The sequence below is a fragment of the Melanerpes formicivorus genome, unplaced genomic scaffold (genome assembly GCF_026170545.1).
Source record: "Melanerpes formicivorus ecotype bairdi unplaced genomic scaffold, bMelFor1.0.p_v2 SCAF_10, whole genome shotgun sequence".
Classification (NCBI taxonomy): Eukaryota; Metazoa; Chordata; class Aves; order Piciformes; family Picidae; genus Melanerpes; species Melanerpes formicivorus.
This window is the reverse complement of record NW_027142362.1, coordinates 476970-495285: the sequence shown is the minus strand read 5'-3', so window position 1 is coordinate 495285 and position 18316 is coordinate 476970. Positions and strand designations below refer to the sequence as shown.

The 18316-nt window shown below is 48.1% G+C and overlaps 1 protein-coding gene across 1 annotated transcript in view; it reads left to right on the top strand.

The window, feature by feature from the left end:
• The window catches only part of LRRK1 (leucine rich repeat kinase 1), an 85933-nt gene that overhangs the window by 8269 nt on the left and 59348 nt on the right, over nucleotides 1–18316 (top strand). Inside the window, exon 3 of the mRNA XM_068143304.1 lies at nucleotides 17312–17475. Within this exon, the coding sequence (XP_067999405.1) occupies nucleotides 17312–17475 (164 nt within the window). The remainder of the gene's footprint in view (nucleotides 1–17311; nucleotides 17476–18316) is intronic.

The following is an 18316-nucleotide window of genomic DNA, read 5'->3' as shown; positions in this document are numbered from 1 at the left end:
CTACGAGCAAGACAAAACCAAACCAGTGAACAACAGAGCAGATACCTTCTATGGGTTACTCTTACTGCACAGTGCCCTGCAGAAGAAGTAGGAGATGCTAGGCAGGAATAGGAAGTACACTAAAGCGGTAATAGGCTTGTATTTTTAAACCTATTTAAATACACATTCATAGAGAAGTTGTGCTGTCTCACATGGGGCCAGGAGCCAGCATGGAAGGCTGGTCTGCAGCACAGAACCTGTGTGGCTGAGCCTGCTTCTGCTGTGCAGGCTGCAGCAGAGCCACATACTGCACCATCTCACCGAGCTAAGCCTGGCTTTCCAAAGAGGACACTGGAGCTGGGGCAGTGACAATGAGGTGCCTGATTAAGGCACCAAACTGATTTTCAGTCTGGATAGTGAGCACTCTTTTCAGGTGGCTCTTGTGTTTTGAAATGGAGGCAACCAGAAGAATCATTTGCCTTTGAAAACACCTTCTTGTGCCTGTGGGAAGTGGGAGTTTGGACTGTGGGTGGTGCATCTCTGGAAACAAGGCGATAGAAAGGAAAGATTAGTTCTTAGTAGTGGCAGGACCATCTTTTTCCTGAGAAATATTATCAAAGTCATCCTGCTTTTGAACTTGAGGACTGTATCAAGGAGGGCAGAGCTGCTGGGAGTGCCAGTGGTGCTGCGCAGGCCTTGGGAAGCTAATTGAGCAGAGTCCAGCCTGAGAAGCAGTTTGATTTACAGGCAGCAGTAAAACACTGTTGTGCGTCTGAGCTGTATCTGGTGCTATCTGCAGCCATACAGCTTTATTTTTCCACCTTTCAGTTAAATTTGTGGTTTATTACATTGAAATGTAGGTAATGATACCCCAAACCTAGACAAAACAAAGAGTAGGTGATGAGGCAGTAAATTAAGTCCTTTGGCCTTAGAACCTGTACACAGGGACTCCTTAATGAGGTAACTAATGTGTGGCCATAAGGTAGCTCTCAGGTGAGGGCTGGCACTGTGGTCATGGAAGCACACTCCTCCATTTCAGTGGAGAAAAACAGTTGGTAGTGTTGACACCAACTCAGTCTTTACCAGGCCTGTAACTGATGTCCTGCTCTGTCAGTCGTGTTGCAGGCCATTTTATACTTGCGTTCAAGAAAGTGCTATGCGTTTATGGGCGCTGGTTTCATCCTCTCCAAAGCCCACAGGGGCCTTATCCCAAACCTCTTAAGGTCTTTGCACTGACATAACAGGCTTGGGATCAGGTCTTCAGGGATCTTTATAGCATTAAGTCTGTGGTTTGTTTGTTTTTCATTTCTCTGCTCGATAAAGGGCCTGCCAGGGCTCTGCTTGGCAGAAGGCAGCTAACTGGGGGGGAGATGTTTGCATTGCAGATGAGGGGCTGGGGGCTGGGTTTTTATACCATTCTGCTCCCGGTCTGATGTATGGGTGAAGTCTGTCACTTAATAGGTTCTGTTTCAGATTTTACATCAAATTAGGTTGATATTTAATTCCTTTCCTTAATCCAAGTCTGTGTGCTCATTAGTGGGTCAGCAATTGCTTATTTGCATGATTATGTATCACCACAGCAGCAGCCCTTTTATGTAAGCTGCTGACAGTTTCACAGCAGAAGTGTGTCCACGCTTTGAATTTGTACCTTGCTCTTACTTAAAGGGACAACTTACAAAAGAAGTCTTTAAGTATTAGGGAAGGCCTCCAGCATTCAGAACGCCCTCCTGCAGTCAGAGGGGCTCTGGGGTCTACAGGTTTTGCTCTGAAAAAAACAAGAGTGCTTTCAGAAATCACAAACTGCCCCTAAAACACATGCAGGCAAACTCAGTGGGTCAGATCATGACTCTGAAATGGAGCCAGGAAGGACATCTTCAGACCATGGTAAAATATGACAGTTGAAAAAGGTTCTCACTGAACAATAGCCAGGTTGATGCAGTGAAATCTCAGAGGCTATGCTGCAGTCTTTGCAAATACCCAGTCCCTCCCAGTATGGCACTGAGCATGTTGGAAGAGAGGGAGAACCAAATCACTGAGTGTGACCGTTTGAGGTTGTGCCTTTAAGAAAAGGGACACCATGGCTGAATGTTTTGTAAACAAAGGACAGGTCTAAACTAATTTCATTGGTGGAGAGGCAGAGCACTGCCTTAAGTTTTGATTCCCAGTCAAGTCTCACTCAGTCTTGCACTTTCTCCTTTCGCAGCTTGCAGCTTCTGGGCTTTCGGCCAGACTGACCTTGAGCAGATAAGGCCTCTACTAACATATAACTGCTTTTCATTAACAATTGTTCCTTTTCTCTCTTTCTAACCCTCTCTGGGGAAAAGGGGGAGAGAAGGGGGGTACGGGGCGGGGAACTCTCCTCAGCAGAGGAGGGAATCTCATTCCCGTGTTACTCTGCTGTATTATTTCTGTATGTATGTTGTAAATACTGTAAAGGGTGTATATAAACCTGCATTTCCTAAAGCACTTGTAAATACAGCACATTTCCTTTGCTAATCCGGCTGTGGGGTTTTTTTCTTTCTTTCATTTTTCTTTCCTTTCACTTACAGGGGTGGGAAGAAGGCTTGAGGCCTTCCCCTCAACCCTCGACACTGAGTCTTTGTGATGGTGCATTTTTGGCAGGGTACCTGATGGTGAGGGTGCCTAGACAGCCTTCCCTAGCCTGAGCTCTCCTGACATGGGTGGTCATGATGATGGGATGTGGTGTTCCTGAGAGGCAGGCAGGATTTGCCATGATGCTGCACACAGCAGTAGGAATTCTGGTGCAGATCCTCTCTTTTTTGGCTGTCTATCTCCGGTTGGGAAAGGCAGCAGATCTGTGGTGAGGTTCAGGAAGTTCTGGGTCACAAAGACAAGCCCCATCCTGTGTCACCCAAGGGAGAGGGAAAGGGTCAGTCTGCTACAGGAAGGGTAGGAGGTAGGCAAAGGGTGAAAGGAGCAGGGGCGTGGGGTTGGGAGCTGGAGGAGCAGCTTAAATTCCTGTCTAATTGTCAGTCAATGGCTCCTAAGCATAAGTGTTGGCATTTCGGCTGCTGCTGGGGACAGCTCAGTCCCAGGCTCCCCGCAGCTCCTTTTCTGTGCATAGTTGAAGCTCATGGAAAAATCACGAAGCAAAGCAGTGATTCAAACGAGCAGTCTGGATAAATTTAGCTCAAATATTCTTGGTATGTTTGTGGTCGCTGTGGAAATTACATCACTGCTTGTTTTAATGATCAGAATATTGCTTGGAAAGCTGGCATGGCTTCCTGAGAGGAGCTCAACAAGCAACCTTTAAAAAGCATGCCTGCCTTTGAAATTGCTTCACCTGCAGGTAGTTGGGGTTGGGGCTATTTGCTTTATTCCCATCTTGGTTAAGGAGCATTTCGAGTGGAGGTTATTGCTGCTTAATTGAAAAGCTACAAGATTTAGAGCTGTATCAGCTCTCCACTGTGATTATCTACTTCACATAAAAGTCCTGTCTGGGAAGCAAGCTTCAAGAAGAGTGCTGGTAATTGATGAAGACAAGACCTCCTCCAGAATCTGCCTGCATGTCTTTCTGTCTTGCACATCAAAGAGCCTTTGGAAAGGCTTTTGGTTTTGCATCAAGCAGGAGCATGCTGGGTTTTTTTTGTCTTGTACACTAATGGACTGGATCCCTTTTCAGATCTCACATGCAGCTTCAAAACCAAGCAAGTCCCAACTCCTTAAGCGGGCCTGTAGCCATGGTCACATTTCTCTGATGCTGTGCACCTTGGACATTTCACATGGTGGCAGTGTGGGAACAAAAGCTATCATATCAGTGATTTGCATGGATCAAACCAGGTTCTCGGATGCAGCAGATCAGAGCTCTTTCTAGGCGGGTGGGAAGGGTACAAAACATGCCTTGCCTCATTTTGCTGCCTGCCTTGGGGCAGCTTGTGGAAAGAAAAATGCTGTGGGCTGCAGTAGGTTCACAGTATCACAGTATAACTTAGGTTGGAAAGGACCTCGAGGATCATCGAGTCCAACCTATCAACACAGACCCCATGCCTAGACCATGGCACCAAGTGCCACGTCCAATCCCCTCTTGAACACCTCCAGGGACGGTGACTCCACCACCTCCCTGGGCAGCACATCCCAATGACGAATGACTCGGTCGGTGAAGAACTTCCTCCTCACCTCGAGTCTAAACCTCCCCTGGCGCAGCTTGAGACTGTGTCCTCTTGTTCTGGTGCTGGTTGCCTGGGAGAAGAGGCCAACCCCTTCCCAGCCACAGCCACACCTCAGGTAGTTGTAGAGGGCAATGAGGTCACCCCTGAGCCTCCTCTTCTCCAGGCTAAACAATCCCAGCTCCCTCAGCCTCTCCTCGTAGGGCTGTGCTCAAGGCCTCTCCCCAGCCTTGTTGCCCTTCTCTGAACACGTTCAAGTGTTTTGATGTCCTTCTTTAACTGAGGGGCCCAGAACTGGACACAGGACTCAAGGTGTGGCCTAACCAGTGCAGAGTACAGGGGCACAATGACCTCCCTGCTCCTGCTGGCCACACTATTCCTGATGCAGGCCAGGATGCCATTGGCCCCCTTGGCCACCTGGGCACACTGCTGGCTCATATTCAGGTGGCTGTCGATCAGCACCCCCAGGTCCCTCTCTGTTTGGGAGCTCTCAGCCACTCCAACCCCAGCCTGTAGCTCTGCATGGGATTGCCGTAGCCAAAGTGCAGCACTCGGCACTGGGACTTGTTGAATGCCATCCCATTGGCCTCTGCCCATCTGTCCAGTCGGTCGAGGTCCCTCTGCAGAGCCTTTCTACCTTATAGAATAGAATAGAATAGAATAAACCAGGTTGGAAGAGATCTTCAAGATCATCACGTCCAACCTATCACCCAACACCACCTAATCAACTAACCCATGGCACCAAGCACCCTGTCAAGTCTCCTCCTGAACACCTCCAGTGACAGCGACTCCACCACCTCCCTGGGCAGCCCATTCCGATGGGCAATCACTCTCTCCGTGTAAAACTTCCTCCTGACCTCCAGCCTGAACTTCCCCTGGCGCAGCCTGAGACTGTGTCCTCTTGTTCTGGTGCTGGCTGCCTGGGAGAAGAGACCAACCTCTGCCCCTAACTTGGTGTCATCTTCAAACTTGCTGATGACTGACTCGACCCCCTCATCCAGATCATCAATGAAGATGTTGAAGAGGACAGGGCCCAGCACTGATCCCTGGGGGACACCACTGGTGCCTGGCTGCCAGCTGGCTGTGGCACCATTCACCACCACTCTCTGGGCTCAGCCTCCAGCCAGTTCCTAACCCAGCACAGAGTGTGGTGGTCCAAGCCATGAGCTGACAGCTTAGCCAGCAGTTTGCTGTGGGGGACGGTGTCAAAGGCCTTGGTGAAGTCCAGGTAGACCACATCCACAGGCCTCCCCACATCCACCAGGCGGGTCACCTGATCATAGAAGGAGATCAGGTTGGAGAGGCAGGACCTGCCCTTCCTAAATCCATGTTGGCTGGACCTGAGCCCTTGGCCACCCTTCTGGTGCGCAGTTATTGCCGCCAGGATAATCTGCTCCATCACTTTCCCTGGCACTGAGGTCAGGCTGACTGGCCTGGAGTTTCCAGGTTCCTCCATCCGACCCTTCTTGTGGATGGGGACCACGTTGGCCAGTTTCAGTCACCTGGGACCTCTCTGGTGAGCCAGGGCTGGAGGAAAATGATGGAGAGCGGCCTAGCTAGCACATCTGCCAGCTCTCTCAGCACCCTAGGATGGATCCCATCCGGTCCCATGGACTTGTGAGTGTCCAAGTGGCTCAGCAGGTCCCAAACTAACTCCTCATGGATTTCCGGGGCACCACTCTGCTCCCCAACCCCATCGCCCAGCTCAGGAGGCATGTACCTTCGATTGAACAGCGTCCTCCAAGGCAGAGCCCTTGTCCTCCCTGCCCTGAAGTGGATGCTGATATTCCCAGACATCAGGAAGACAAAAGGGAAATATCTCCTTATTCCCCTCTCTCCAATGCAGGCATTGCTGCTGCCTGCAGGTTTTGTCTCAAGTGCCGGAAGGTTTTCTCTTTTTTGGGAGCCCCCATTAAAGCTTTGGCAGCAGACTGATTCAGGAGCAGCACTGCTGGGCAACAGCAGAGTCTTCTCATCAGGCTTTCTCTTCTGCACCAGACACAGCTGTTAAGGTAATCTTACTTTGGACATACTCTGTCCCAGAAACCCGTGTCTTGGAGGATCTGCTCCTGCTGGCCTGGAAGCTGGTGGAAGTGCTCCGATGGAGGTCAGCAGGAGCTGCAGTAGAGCCTTGCTTTTTCCACTGTTTTGATTGCTGTTGTTTTCTTTTCCAGACTATCACACTCATCTCTTTCCCCAGATGGCCTTCCCAGCTCTGCACTTCCCTTGGCTCTGCCGTTGCCAAATTACCCGTTCAGCTCTCTTGATGCCTACCATATCCAATATCTTGGTTGCATCTTTTTGCCTCTGTGTGCCAGGTTTTTACCTAAACTGGTCCAGACCTGTTAGTGTCTAGGTGGCAGATGAGTGAGGACAGCAGGGAGCCAGGTGTTTTCTTAGGCTGCTGCCATTAAAGCAGCACATTGAGTGATGTCTGATGTGTCCTAAAGTTGAGGTTTTTGCTTGGGGGTTTTACCCCCTCCAATCTTTCCAAAGGCTTTCTTCCCTTAGATGTGCCTGCTTTTCCCTAGGGCCATCAGTCTGGTTAATGAAAGGTATTCTCTCTTTCTACAAACTTCCCTCCAGGCAGCCCATGAAGCTGTCACTGTCTCATGTTCTACCCATTGGCGTGTGGTAGCTGGCCTATAGCACACACCTAACGTGGGAGCACAGGCTGTGGGGCTGGAAGGAGCTTTTGGGTCAGTGTCCTGGTGTCACACTTCCAATGCTTTTGCAAGGCCTGATTCAAGCAAACTTGAGTTGTCTGTTGCATCTGGGTTTTTTTCCCCACAAGACTGTTCCAAAGCCTCATTTCTCCAATGTTTTAAACTTTCTTCTAATTTGCAGCCAAAATGTGTTCTTTCCCTGTACAGAAATAGCTCTCCTCTTTTCCTGGTGTCTCCCTCTGGATGTATTTATGGACACTTCTCCCATCCCGGTCCAGCCTTTATTTCTTCATCAAGCCAAGCTCTTTTCATTGGTAGCTGTCCATTTCTTTGATTCATCTTCTGCACCTCTTCCAGATTGTCCTAATCTTTCTTGAGCATGATAAGCTGGAGTTGTGCAAGGTATTTTACATGCCTTTTTAAGGTTGCTTATCCTTTTCCCCTCCTCTCTGGCCAGCCTTTGCAAAATCTTTGTATGCCCAGGTTCTGTAAGAGACCTGCTGTGCTCCTTGGGGAAGGGAGGAGGTACACTGGTGGTCATGAAGGTGACAGCAGATACAATTGACTCCTGCCATGTGATGGAGGGATGGAGAAATTGCTGGTGTGGTCCAAGGGGACCTGATGGAGCAGCTGTAAGCTTTATTCTACCATTTTGATGAGCTGTCTCTGGAAGTCCTGTTGTGGCTTGGCTTTCCCAGGAGCATCGTGGAGTTTTGAAGGGCTGGAGAGACAAATGGAGTGTCATAAATGGATTTTCCTTTCAGAGGGGTGTTTATATGTGTTGTTAAAGTGAAACATTGGCTTAGGAGCTGGTTTTCTCAACTCAGCTGTGGAGTCACTGGATGTGTCTTTGGTGGAGCTAGTAGAAGACTGAAAAGATCTGAACAGAGACCTTGGGCTTGTCCTCCCCTCATGCACACAGGGAGTCCCACCCTGAACGCTTGTAGACATGGCCTCTCAGAGTTGGTGCTAAAAGCATTTAGTTTGAAATGTTTGTCCAAGAAGGAGGCTGGGCATAAGGTGGTGCTTCCCCACAGTGAATAATTAATTGAACGTTATTTTCTTTGGAAGAATATTGAGCAGATCATTTCTTTGAGGGAGACCATGCTGATGTGTGGATTTTTTCCCCTTACGATGAAAGCTTAAACATCAGGGAAAGGAAGAGTTTCAGAAGAACCCAACGTGAGCCATGAAATTGTACCTTAGGAAGTCTCAAATGAAATCCAGCCTTGGGTTGGTTTCATGGCTATAATTGATTCAGCTGGACAGGAATGGTCTCACTGGAGACAGCTTCCATCATTTAAACCCCTCTCTTCTGCGCTGTGCCTGGGAGCGAGCACAAAGGAAACCCCAAGCGCAGTCATGCTCCGCACGCTTGATGTGCACCTTCCAATGTCACTTTAGAGCTGGCTGGGCGTGCAAAAGCCTCTTTCTGAGTGATTCAGGCTGGAGGATTGCAACCAAATCACTGAGGCCAGAGACAAAAATAGAGGTTTTCACTTAGAGCTGAGTCATTTGTATTTGCAATATGGCAGTTGGCCCTCTGGCCATTTGGAGCTCTCTTGATTCCCTCAATCTCTTTCCCATAGGGATGGGAATTAACACCATCGATGTTCTCTGTGGCCTTTGCTGATTCTTTCCACCCTACAGAGGGCAGGAGGAGATAGAGAGCATCCCCTTTAAAGCCAGCCTTTGCCCTGTGCATGCTGGATGTTGGCATCATCCCATTCCTGTGTCTGCCAGGGATGATGGTGCCTTGATGAGAGAACCTGACCACTGAGAAATGTGTTGTGGCCAGTGGAGGCTCTTGGTGCTGCTCCAGATTGAAAGGGATGAACAGATGTGTGTGAAGCTGCTTGGGTCTGAGACTTGTGCTCAGGGAAGAGAGTAAAACCATCACTGTCATCAACAACAGCCCAGTTCATCATGCTGGTAAGCTGGGGATGGCAGAGCTGCCTGCTTGTGTTTGGTAGCTGGTCCTTGGTGACACGCCAGAAGGAGAAGGGACAGGAAAACAGCAGCCCCAGATCTACTCTGAGTGGTTGCCATTAATGTGGGATCTGGAGGTTGGCTTGGTGTTACCTGTTGCAGCTAAGGAAGCTTTATAAATAGAGAGGGTGAAACTGAAGGTGGGCTATGGAGCATGCAAGGCCAGAGAGTGTTTTGTGAGGGTTTCTCAGTACACAAGAGGCTGGCTGCAGCCCTCAGAGCCCAGCTGGAAGGAAGGGATGTCCAGTCACTGTGCTGGTGAGCTGCCTTTGGTCAGACTCTGCTACCCTTCTCCCATGAAACATAGCCCAAGGCACTGCACCATCTGCCGGAGTAGCTCTTGTTCTTTGTCCCTTGATAGCTGCAGGTATCACTAGTGACCCCAAAGCTATCTTGTGTTTTTTCATGTGATTTTCCTGCTGGCATGGTAGTGAGGTGGGGGTCGGTCTGTTCTCCCAAGGAACAAGTGATAGGGCAAGAGGAAATGTCCTCAATTGCACCAGGTGAGGTTTAGGTTGGACACGAAGAACAATTTCTTCACTTGAAAAGGGTTTTCAAGCCCTGGAGCAGGCTGCCCAGGGCAGTGATGGCATCTCCCCATCCCTGGAAGATTGAAAAGCTGTGTAGATGTGGTGCTGAGGGACAAGGTTCAGTGATGACCTGGCAGTGGTTAGTGGTTGGACTCAATGCTCTTAAAGGTCTTTTCCACCCTAAACAGTTCTGTAGAGGATTTGCTCTGATGGTCGTATTCCAGTGTGTCTCTGTCCTCTCTCTAAGCTCATTGCCTTGTAGTGGTTTTGTGTAGCCCCTTTTGTACTAAAGCAAACTGGGAATAACCCGCTTGGTTCCTTGGGCAATGCAAATAATTCCCAGAGTCCCAGGGAGCTGGGAGACACATGAATGATGCAGGAGCCTGCTGAGATGTGGTGGAGCTCTAGTTCAGTGCTGAACATAACAAGACAGAGCCCTGGAGCAGGCTGCCCAGAGAGGTTGTCGAGTCTCCTTTTCTGGAGAGATTCCAAACCAACCTGGCTGCACTCCTGGGCAACCTGCTGTGGATGGTCCTCAGAGGTCCCTTCCAACACTGCCATTCTGTGATTCTGTGACAGACAGACAGCTGTCACACAGCCGTACAGGCACTGATGATACTGCCCACTGACGTCTGCTGAGTCTCTGTTACCAGTATTTGAGGCTTTTCTGTTCCCTTTTCCCTCACTGTCCTGCATGATGGAGAAATGATTGTGTCAGTGTGGAGCTAAAGCCTTTGGAGGCCTCTGGTTTTTGTAACTCAGTTCCTGGAATCCAGAGCAGTTTTCCATCTAGGACTTAATATTTTCCTTCCAGGTTTGCATTAGCAAATGGTGATTTTCCTTGCAGGTTCAGAGTGCTTCTAACCAGAAAATTTCCAATGGCTCTGGTGGCAAATGGTTGCTTTGCATGGCTGTCCCTGCAAGTGTCAGCCTGCCCTTCAGGTGACCTGTCTGCATGCTGGAAGCTGTTTGATGCAGATCAGCACTTTGTGTATCGGGTACTGGCATGTAAACAATATAAAAATAATTCCAGGTTATGCAACAATAATGGAAAAGATCCCTTCAGTCCTGGGTTTGTGCCTTTGAAGCATTCTTTTGTGTTCCAGATCTGGTCTTTTGTGGAGTTCTAATTGGGACAGTGAGCATTGATTAGAAGCCTGGTGAAGATGCAGGGTGTCTTTGGTACTCAATGCATCATCCTCTCCGCTGCCTTGGCAAGCAGATCCTAGTGTTGAGCCACTCCTTTAATTAGCTGAGATAATGGGTGCTGGGGGTGAGGTGCAACCACAGAAAACAGGCAGAAAAGCTGTGTGGAGGGTTCCCACTGTCCTGAGAAGCTGGCACATCTCACTTGTGGAGAGATAATAATCAGGGTCAGAGGGACAGGGCCCAGTTCTGGTGTGGCCTCTCCAGAGGGGATGCTGAATGTCTCAGATAAACCATCCCAGCCCTTCTCATTTGGATTTGTCATAGTTTTCTCTTCTTGTCTTCTCACAGCGGGCTTTGTAAGTGGTTGTGACCACTTTTGAATCCAGCTAGGAACATTTTATGGAAGAACTGCTTTTGGCCCATATGTATTTTGCCTCAACCTGAGAACAAGATGAAAGAGGTTGCTGCAGAACTTTGCCTGGTTCTGGGCCAGGTCCTGGCTATGGGGCTAAATGGAATGAGGACATGTGGATAGGCAGGGAGAGAAACTTCCCTCCTGGAGACAGACCTTGGTGTCTTGTAAGGAATGAACAAAGATCTTTCAACTTGTAAAAATAATAAGGAAGCCTTGTTTTGAGGTGCCAGAGAAGGAATGCCAAAGGTATAGCTTTGCTTCCTGAAGCATTTGGACTGATTTTAAGATCTGTATTTTTTTAATTAAAGAGCACAGGGTTTGGGGTTTTTTCTTAGTTTGGGATTGGAATTATTTTTCAGTATCTCAAAGAGCTGAGAACCTTTTCTTGCCCATCCCTGTGGACAGCACAGTGTGGGACAGATCATCGTCCTTGGGAATCACCGGAGGCTCCCAGTTGGCTGCCGTTCACTTGGTCAGTCTGAAGGCTTTCGAAGCAAGAGAAGACACAAGTCTGTTGCAGAGGCTCAGAAATAACCTGGCTTTCTCTTCATTTTGCTAACCAGCTTGCCAAAGTTTCTCTAGAGTTGTAGAGAAAACCGTTCAGCACCACTCAGGAGTTTTTAAGTTTAGGGTGGAACTGGCTTTCAATATTCAGCATGTTGTAAACCGCAGCTCTGCCCTGGGGTTTTTGTCTGCTCTCTGGTAGTGCTCAGCAATCAAAATGGCAAAAGATTAAGCTGTTGAAGGTTAGCTGTAGCCATCTGGTGCTCTTGAGGAATTAATACTGAGCTCAGCCCAGAGAGGCAGCTGCCCTGCCCACCGCCACCCCAGCTCCTCTCTGAACCAGAGGCTTGGGTTTCGCTGTCATGGGACGTGGGGATGAAATTAAGCGTCCAGGCTCAGGTGTGGTAGTAATCCAGACAAAGAAGCAGCCAGCAAGCCAAAAGCCACTGCATCCAGTGGCTGCTGCCAGAGCTGCTTGTGCTGGAGCAGAGGTGGGTGGCTAGCAGTCCAAGGGATTTGTAGCTTGACTGAGCGTTGCTGCGTGGGATGCTGTGTTAAAGTCCTCACCTGGATTTGCTCTGGCTCTGGAAGTACCTGCACACACATTATGACAAGGTCAGTGGCACTTTGGAAGTTTTATTATTGTTGTAATTCTGGTCTGCCCTGTTTTATCCTGTGTATAGCATCTCATTTGTATCTTCCTCTGCTAAATAAAGATATCCTGGTCAGCTGCTGCCTTATCGGGGTACTGGGATAGCACTTACAAACTGTGAGGCTGCGTGTCAGAGACAGGGATGCAGTGATTTGGGATAGAAAGATGATGAGCATCTCTACAGTGTGTTCTTTTGTTATGTGGCTGTTGCTGATTCACAGCATCCACCTGCAGACCTTTTTGCTGATAATGGCCTACTGTCAGTTTAGACATTTTAGGTTTGTTTGTTTCCCCTGCTGTAATGACAAGGCCTGAGGTGGGGTGTAACCACCTCTGAAACTGCCACGGTCCCCTTTATTATTAATAAGACTTTTGTTTCAGTTGGTTTCCCTGAGCGGGCACAGCAGTCTTTTGCACTTTAAAAGTGATACTCTTGTAACCTTTGGCAATAAAATATCTCTGCTGTTTAAAATTATAACCTCTGTTTGCATTGGAGTATTTTGAAAAGAAACTGAGCCTTGCCTTTAGCCTCTGTAAATGTGCACTGTCAAACAGTAATGCAGACCCAGCTGTGCAAAGCACAGAAGCCAGTTCCTCCAGCTGTGCAATCTAAGAATTAAAAGGACTTTGTTACATCCAGGCTTAAATGCTCACCATGTTGTATGAGCAAGCCCCAAACTAGAGGTTCAGCATTATTCAGCGTAAATATTGCTCTCATATCTTGTTGTTCAGGGCTATGTGAAAGTGAGGTGAGCCTGTTATGAGAGCCACCGAGCTCAGGTAAGGAGTGTCAGATTTGTAAGGCCAAAGCCATAGGCAGAATTTCTTTGGGTTCTGGCCCAGATCTTTGCTGTAAGTGGCTGATGCATGTACTGGCAAAACTTTGTTCCCAGCCTATGTGAATGCCAGTACTGACGATAGTTCAGTCATGCATCTTGTAGAAAAAGCCCAGTCTTTAGTCAGTAAATGTAGTTTTCCTCATTTATTTTCTCCTACTGGTGAATATAAATTAAGCTTGTAAACCAAGTTGCTGCTTATTTTCCACTTATATTTCAAAACTCAGTATCATTTATTAAGTCACAAGGAAGTCTGCTGTGAATTGATTGGTGAGATGCTTGGTTTGCCATGGATGGCTTCTGCCTGTTTTGAGAGCTTAGGGATGGATGGGCCACCTCCTCTCGTTTAACCTCTGAGAGCTCAAGGTAACTTTGACAGAATGACTGAGAACAGCTGCTGGCTGAGGGCTAGCTTTTGGTATCACTCTGTATCTCACCAGCTCTGCTCTTTTCAGACTTGCAGTTGGTTCAGTTGCAAGGACTGTTCTTTGGTGAAGGCAGCTTTTTTCCTCAGGTCATAGGCAGGAGGTCAATGTACCCTGCAGACTGCAATAACAGAAGGAAGTTTTAATGACAGTTACTGAAGACATTTGAATGATGAACAGCATTATCTTTTTGCCAAAAATATTTCAATATCTTGGTAGATTTGCCCTGATTTCCTGCATTCAATGAAGCTTTTATTGACTTCCACTTAATGGAGGTTCAGATGTCAAAACTGGACAGTTTCAGTTAGATTAGTACAAATTTGCCTAAGATAAGACTAAAATGGCATTTGAGGACTGAAACTGGTATCTCAAGAACTCTGATTAAACTGGTAGCTAACTCTTGGCACATCTAAACTCCATGAAGCCATCTATGGCCTTCCTATTCCTAGAGAGCCCAGAAGTCTACACTTAACACCCATGAGCACACTGTGATGGCTGGTGGCCACCCCATGCTCTCCAAACAGTGGGGGTGGTAGCAGTGGTTGTAACTGAGCCATTGCACTAGAAAGGGCTCGAGAAACTTTGCAGGGGCCCAAGTGGAAGAGTGACACATTAGCCAAGTAGTTTTGTGAAGCAGGCATTTGGTAAAGCACAGAAGTGGTCCTGGGATTAGGGTCCAGCTTGCGGAGTTCCTCCTTCCCTCAGTTACAGCACTGTGGTTGTTCTTGTGCTTGTGGACTGGCCGGTTGGGTAGTCCTCCCTCTGGGAAAGTTCAGTAGGACAGGTGGAAAATCCTCCTGGATGTGTGGGAGGTTAGCTGGAGGCCTCTCTAATACAGGAGGAAGTGACATTAAGATCCCCTAGATCCCAAATGAATCTCTGGTCATGAGATACTCCTTGATCTGGATTGATGCTGGAGAAAGATGACCTCACTCAGGTCTTTGGCAGAAAGGATGTACCTTTACATCTGGAATGGCTGCAGGTGTGGGTCTTGAGTTGTAGTCCTCAAAATCAGGGTTGAGGCTGGAGGGAAGCAAATGTCTCTCTCCTTTCAGCATTTTGTAAGGAACTAGACTGAAGCTGCTGTGCTCTGTCAGCCCTGATGTACCGCACTTCCTGCTCAGCCTTCCAGATGTTTTGTATCTCCAGTGTGAGGCATTTTTTCCTCCAAGGGGAATTCCAGTGCTTCTCTCTAGGTTCAGGATTTCATCACAGGGGAGGCTGCATGTTCCAGGAACTACAGTGTTTATTTGGATCTCTACTTCTTCATTTTACTTAGAACAGAGTCACAGAATCCTTTTGGTTGGGAGAGACCTATAAGCTCTTTGAGTCCAACCTTTTACCCAGCAGTGCTAAGTCACCACTAAACCGTGTTCCTCAGCACCACATCTGCACAGCTTTGAAACCCCTCCAGGGATGGGGGCTCCACTACTTCCCTGGCTCAAGAGCTTGACAACCCTTTTGGAAACTAAGTTGTTCTTAGTATCCAATCTAATCCTCTCCTGGCACACCTTAGTTGTTCACTTTTGGTTGGTCCAACTGGAGAATTGTTTTCCTTTAAAGTTCTCTCTTCTATCCCCCTTTAAACAGTTGCTTTCTTAGGAATACTTGCAGTTTCCCACCTTTGGTGTCTATTAAAAAGAGAATTAAATCATGTGCAGTGTTCTTTGAGATCCCTTACGGGTGGGTGGTGGTCTCTGAAAGCCTGGACCTAGTGAATTTCTTTTCCTATGTACCCCCTAAACCCGGAGAATTCTGAAGACACTGCACCTAGTAGCATGACTCTGGAATGCTGTTTGTTGTGCTGCAATTTAACACCACACTCATCTGCCTTCATTTCAGCTGCCTGTCCTCCACACCTCGTGCCTCATCTGAGCAAGGTTGTTGATGGGGGCACACTTTTAATGGCAGGAATCTCTGGAGCCATCTCTGATGTCTGAGTGATCTCAGCTTGATTTAAATAATTGATGAGTAGCATTGGTGATTCAGACTGCATTATTCAACCACATTTACTGGCAGTTACAGATTGGTTCAGATTTCCTTCCTTTTCCAGGCTGCATGGAGCTCAACCTTGCAGGACATAAATGTCTGTTAAAAAAATACCTTTCTGAACATATGTGAAAATCTGGGGGCTGAAGGGCTGTATTTAACTAGCTGCAAATAGGCAGAGGGACCTCGACAGGCTGGACAGATGGGCAGAGTCCAGGGGCAGGAGATTGAACACATCCAAGTGCCAGGTTCTGCACATTGGCCACAACAACCCCATGCAGTGCTACAGGCTGGGGTCAGAGTGGCTGAGAGCAGCCAGGCAGAGAGGGACCTGGGGGTGCTGGTTGATGGTAGGCTGAACATGAGCCTGCAGTGTGCCCAGGTGGCCAGGAGGGCCAATGTCCTCCTGGCCTGCATCAGGAACAGTGTGGCCAGCAGGAGCAGGGAGGTCATTCTGCCCCTGTACACTGCACTGGTTAGGCCACACCTCGAGTCCTGTGTCCAGTTCTGGGCCCCTCAGTTTAGGAAGGATGTTGACTTGCTGGAGTGTGTCCAGAGAAGGGAAACGAAGTTGGTGAGGGGCTTGGAACACAGCCCTGTGAGGAGAGGCTGAGGGAGCTGGGGTTGCTTAGCCTGGACTAACCTGAAGGGAGGTTGTAGACAGGCAGAGGTTGGTCTCTTCTCCCAGGCAGCCAGCACCAGAACAAGAGGACACAGTCTCAGGCTGCGCCAGGGGAGGTTTAGGCTGGATGTTAGGAAGAAGTTCTGCACAGAGAGAGAGTGATTGCCCATTGGAATGGGCTACCAAGGGAGATGGTGGAGTCACCATCCCTGGAAGTGTTCAGAAGGAGACTTGATGGGGTGCTTGGTGCCATGGGTTAGTTGTTTAGGTGGGTTGGATTGGTTGATGGGTTGGACACAATGAACTTGAAGGTCTCTTCCAACCTGGTTTATTCTATATTCTATAAGTTTAGCAGGAAAACATGAGTGTGGAGTGGTCTCACTCCAAGTGAAAAGTGCTTGTTTTCCCTGTATTGAGTGTTGTTTAGGAGTGGACCTGAACATCTTTGCAGGTTGCCCAGGGAGGTGGCTGAGGCCCCATCTGTGGAGATATTCAAGGTGAGGCTGGACAGGGTTCTGGGCAAGCTGATCTAGGGGAGGATTTCCCTGCTGACTGCAGAGGGGGTTTGACTGGATGACCTTTGTAGGTCCCTTCCAACCCAGACCATTCTGTGATTCTATGATCTTAATTGTAATTCAGTGGCTTTCCTGCAGCTTTCCCTGTCCTAGCAACTGGAATGATGGATGTGAGACTTCATGGCTGCCTCTTCATTACCCACTTGCCACAGACATCTTCTCTAATGGTTTTCAGCTTTTAATCTTTGACATGTAAAATCTCTTCTGGCTCCTAACAAGGTTTAAGAAAAGAAAGTCTAGCCTAGGAGAATCTCCAGGATTGATCAGGGTGACACTGGGCATGTGGCATCAATCTCCTTCTACTCTGTTTTCCCAGAGTAAAAGTATTCCTAGTTTCTTCTCTTTAATGATTGTTGAGCTGTATAAAGCTGTGCTTTGAAGGTGCTGTAGAAGTGCAGTGGGGTTCATCGGGCTGTTGCCAGGAGGTGAAGTGTGGCTGAAGCAAAGCTAATAATAACAGAATTGCTTTGCAGGTCCTGTAGACTTCTGCTTCTTCAGAAGTACCAGAGGTGCCAGGCTCATGTAGTCACTTCTCTTCCCCGGTTCCTGCCACAGGAGGTTGAGTGTGGCAGCTGCTGTGCAGGCTCTCACCGTCCTTTGGAAACCACCTCTGGGAGCAGTTGGGGAACTTGCTGTCCCTTCTAGTTTCATGTCCCTGCTGAAAGTACTTTAACATATTATCACTTTCTTTTACCAGAGAACAGAGTGTTTCTCCCTCTTTTGTTCAAGTAAATATTTCACTGAAAAGAATTCATCTCCTTGTTTTTCTTGCCAGGAGGCATTGGTGTTGCATCTCTGCATGACTAGTAAACAAACATGTCTTCCTGGCCCCTCTTTTCTGCTTTTCCTGCAGGAACTGTGGACATGGGTGGCAAACAGTCCACAGTCAACGAAGTCTCCGTAGTTCAGACATCTGTGACAGAAAGCATTCAGGATGCTTACAAAGCTGGGGATACCAGTAAGGCCCAAGAGTTGATTAAGTTATCTTGTGAAGAGACTGCACTACAGGTGGAAAAGGTAGGGTTGGGTTAATGCTCTTTTTCCAGTTTTATTGGGAGAAAACCCAAAATGCCAGGCTGCTACCTTTCGTCATTCTTCATGCAGAACATGCATCCAGTTGCATAAGCTGTGGTGGTGCTTCAGGGTCCCAGACACACTGCTTGTGTGGGCACTTCAGAATCATGCTCAGGGACACTGTTTGCCCTTGAAAACCCTGATCAGAAAGATAGGACTGAGGACAGTATGTGTAGGAACAGGAGGCTGAGCAAGGATGGGTGCTGGTGATGTGGTCACCAAAATAGGGAAATAGGTTTTTCCCTGTAAAAAGGAAGCAGTTTATCGGCTTAGCAAAAATGTATTCCCCCATCAGTGCAAGGATGGTTAAAGGCCCCTTGGAAAGACTTGCTGCTCGTGCTTGGAGCCACGTCCTCTGTGCCAGCCTCTGCACTGCTCTGCCATTGGAGCCCTTGTTTCAAGCCTGCTTTTTGCACAGAGTTTGTCTGGGTGTCTTGGGAAGGTACCTGCACGTCATGACCAGGTGTATGGGCCTCCTCCAGATCCGGAACCACCACACCTCAAAGCTGTGCAAATGATTCTTTTTTTTAGTGAGTCCATGAAAAAGGGATTTACACCCATTATTCTGTGCCTTGGGCACTTCTGTGGTAAAGCCATACATAAAGCTATACAGCAAAAGAACAACAAATTAATATCATTAGTATCTCAACACCAGCATTAAAGTGACTCCTAGTGCTTATGACATGCTCCATTACCCACAGTGACAGTGGGTGTGCATTTGCATGGCATAAAGAAATGCTTGGCTCTAGAAATGCTCTCTTTCTCTGCCTGTTCCCTTTACAGA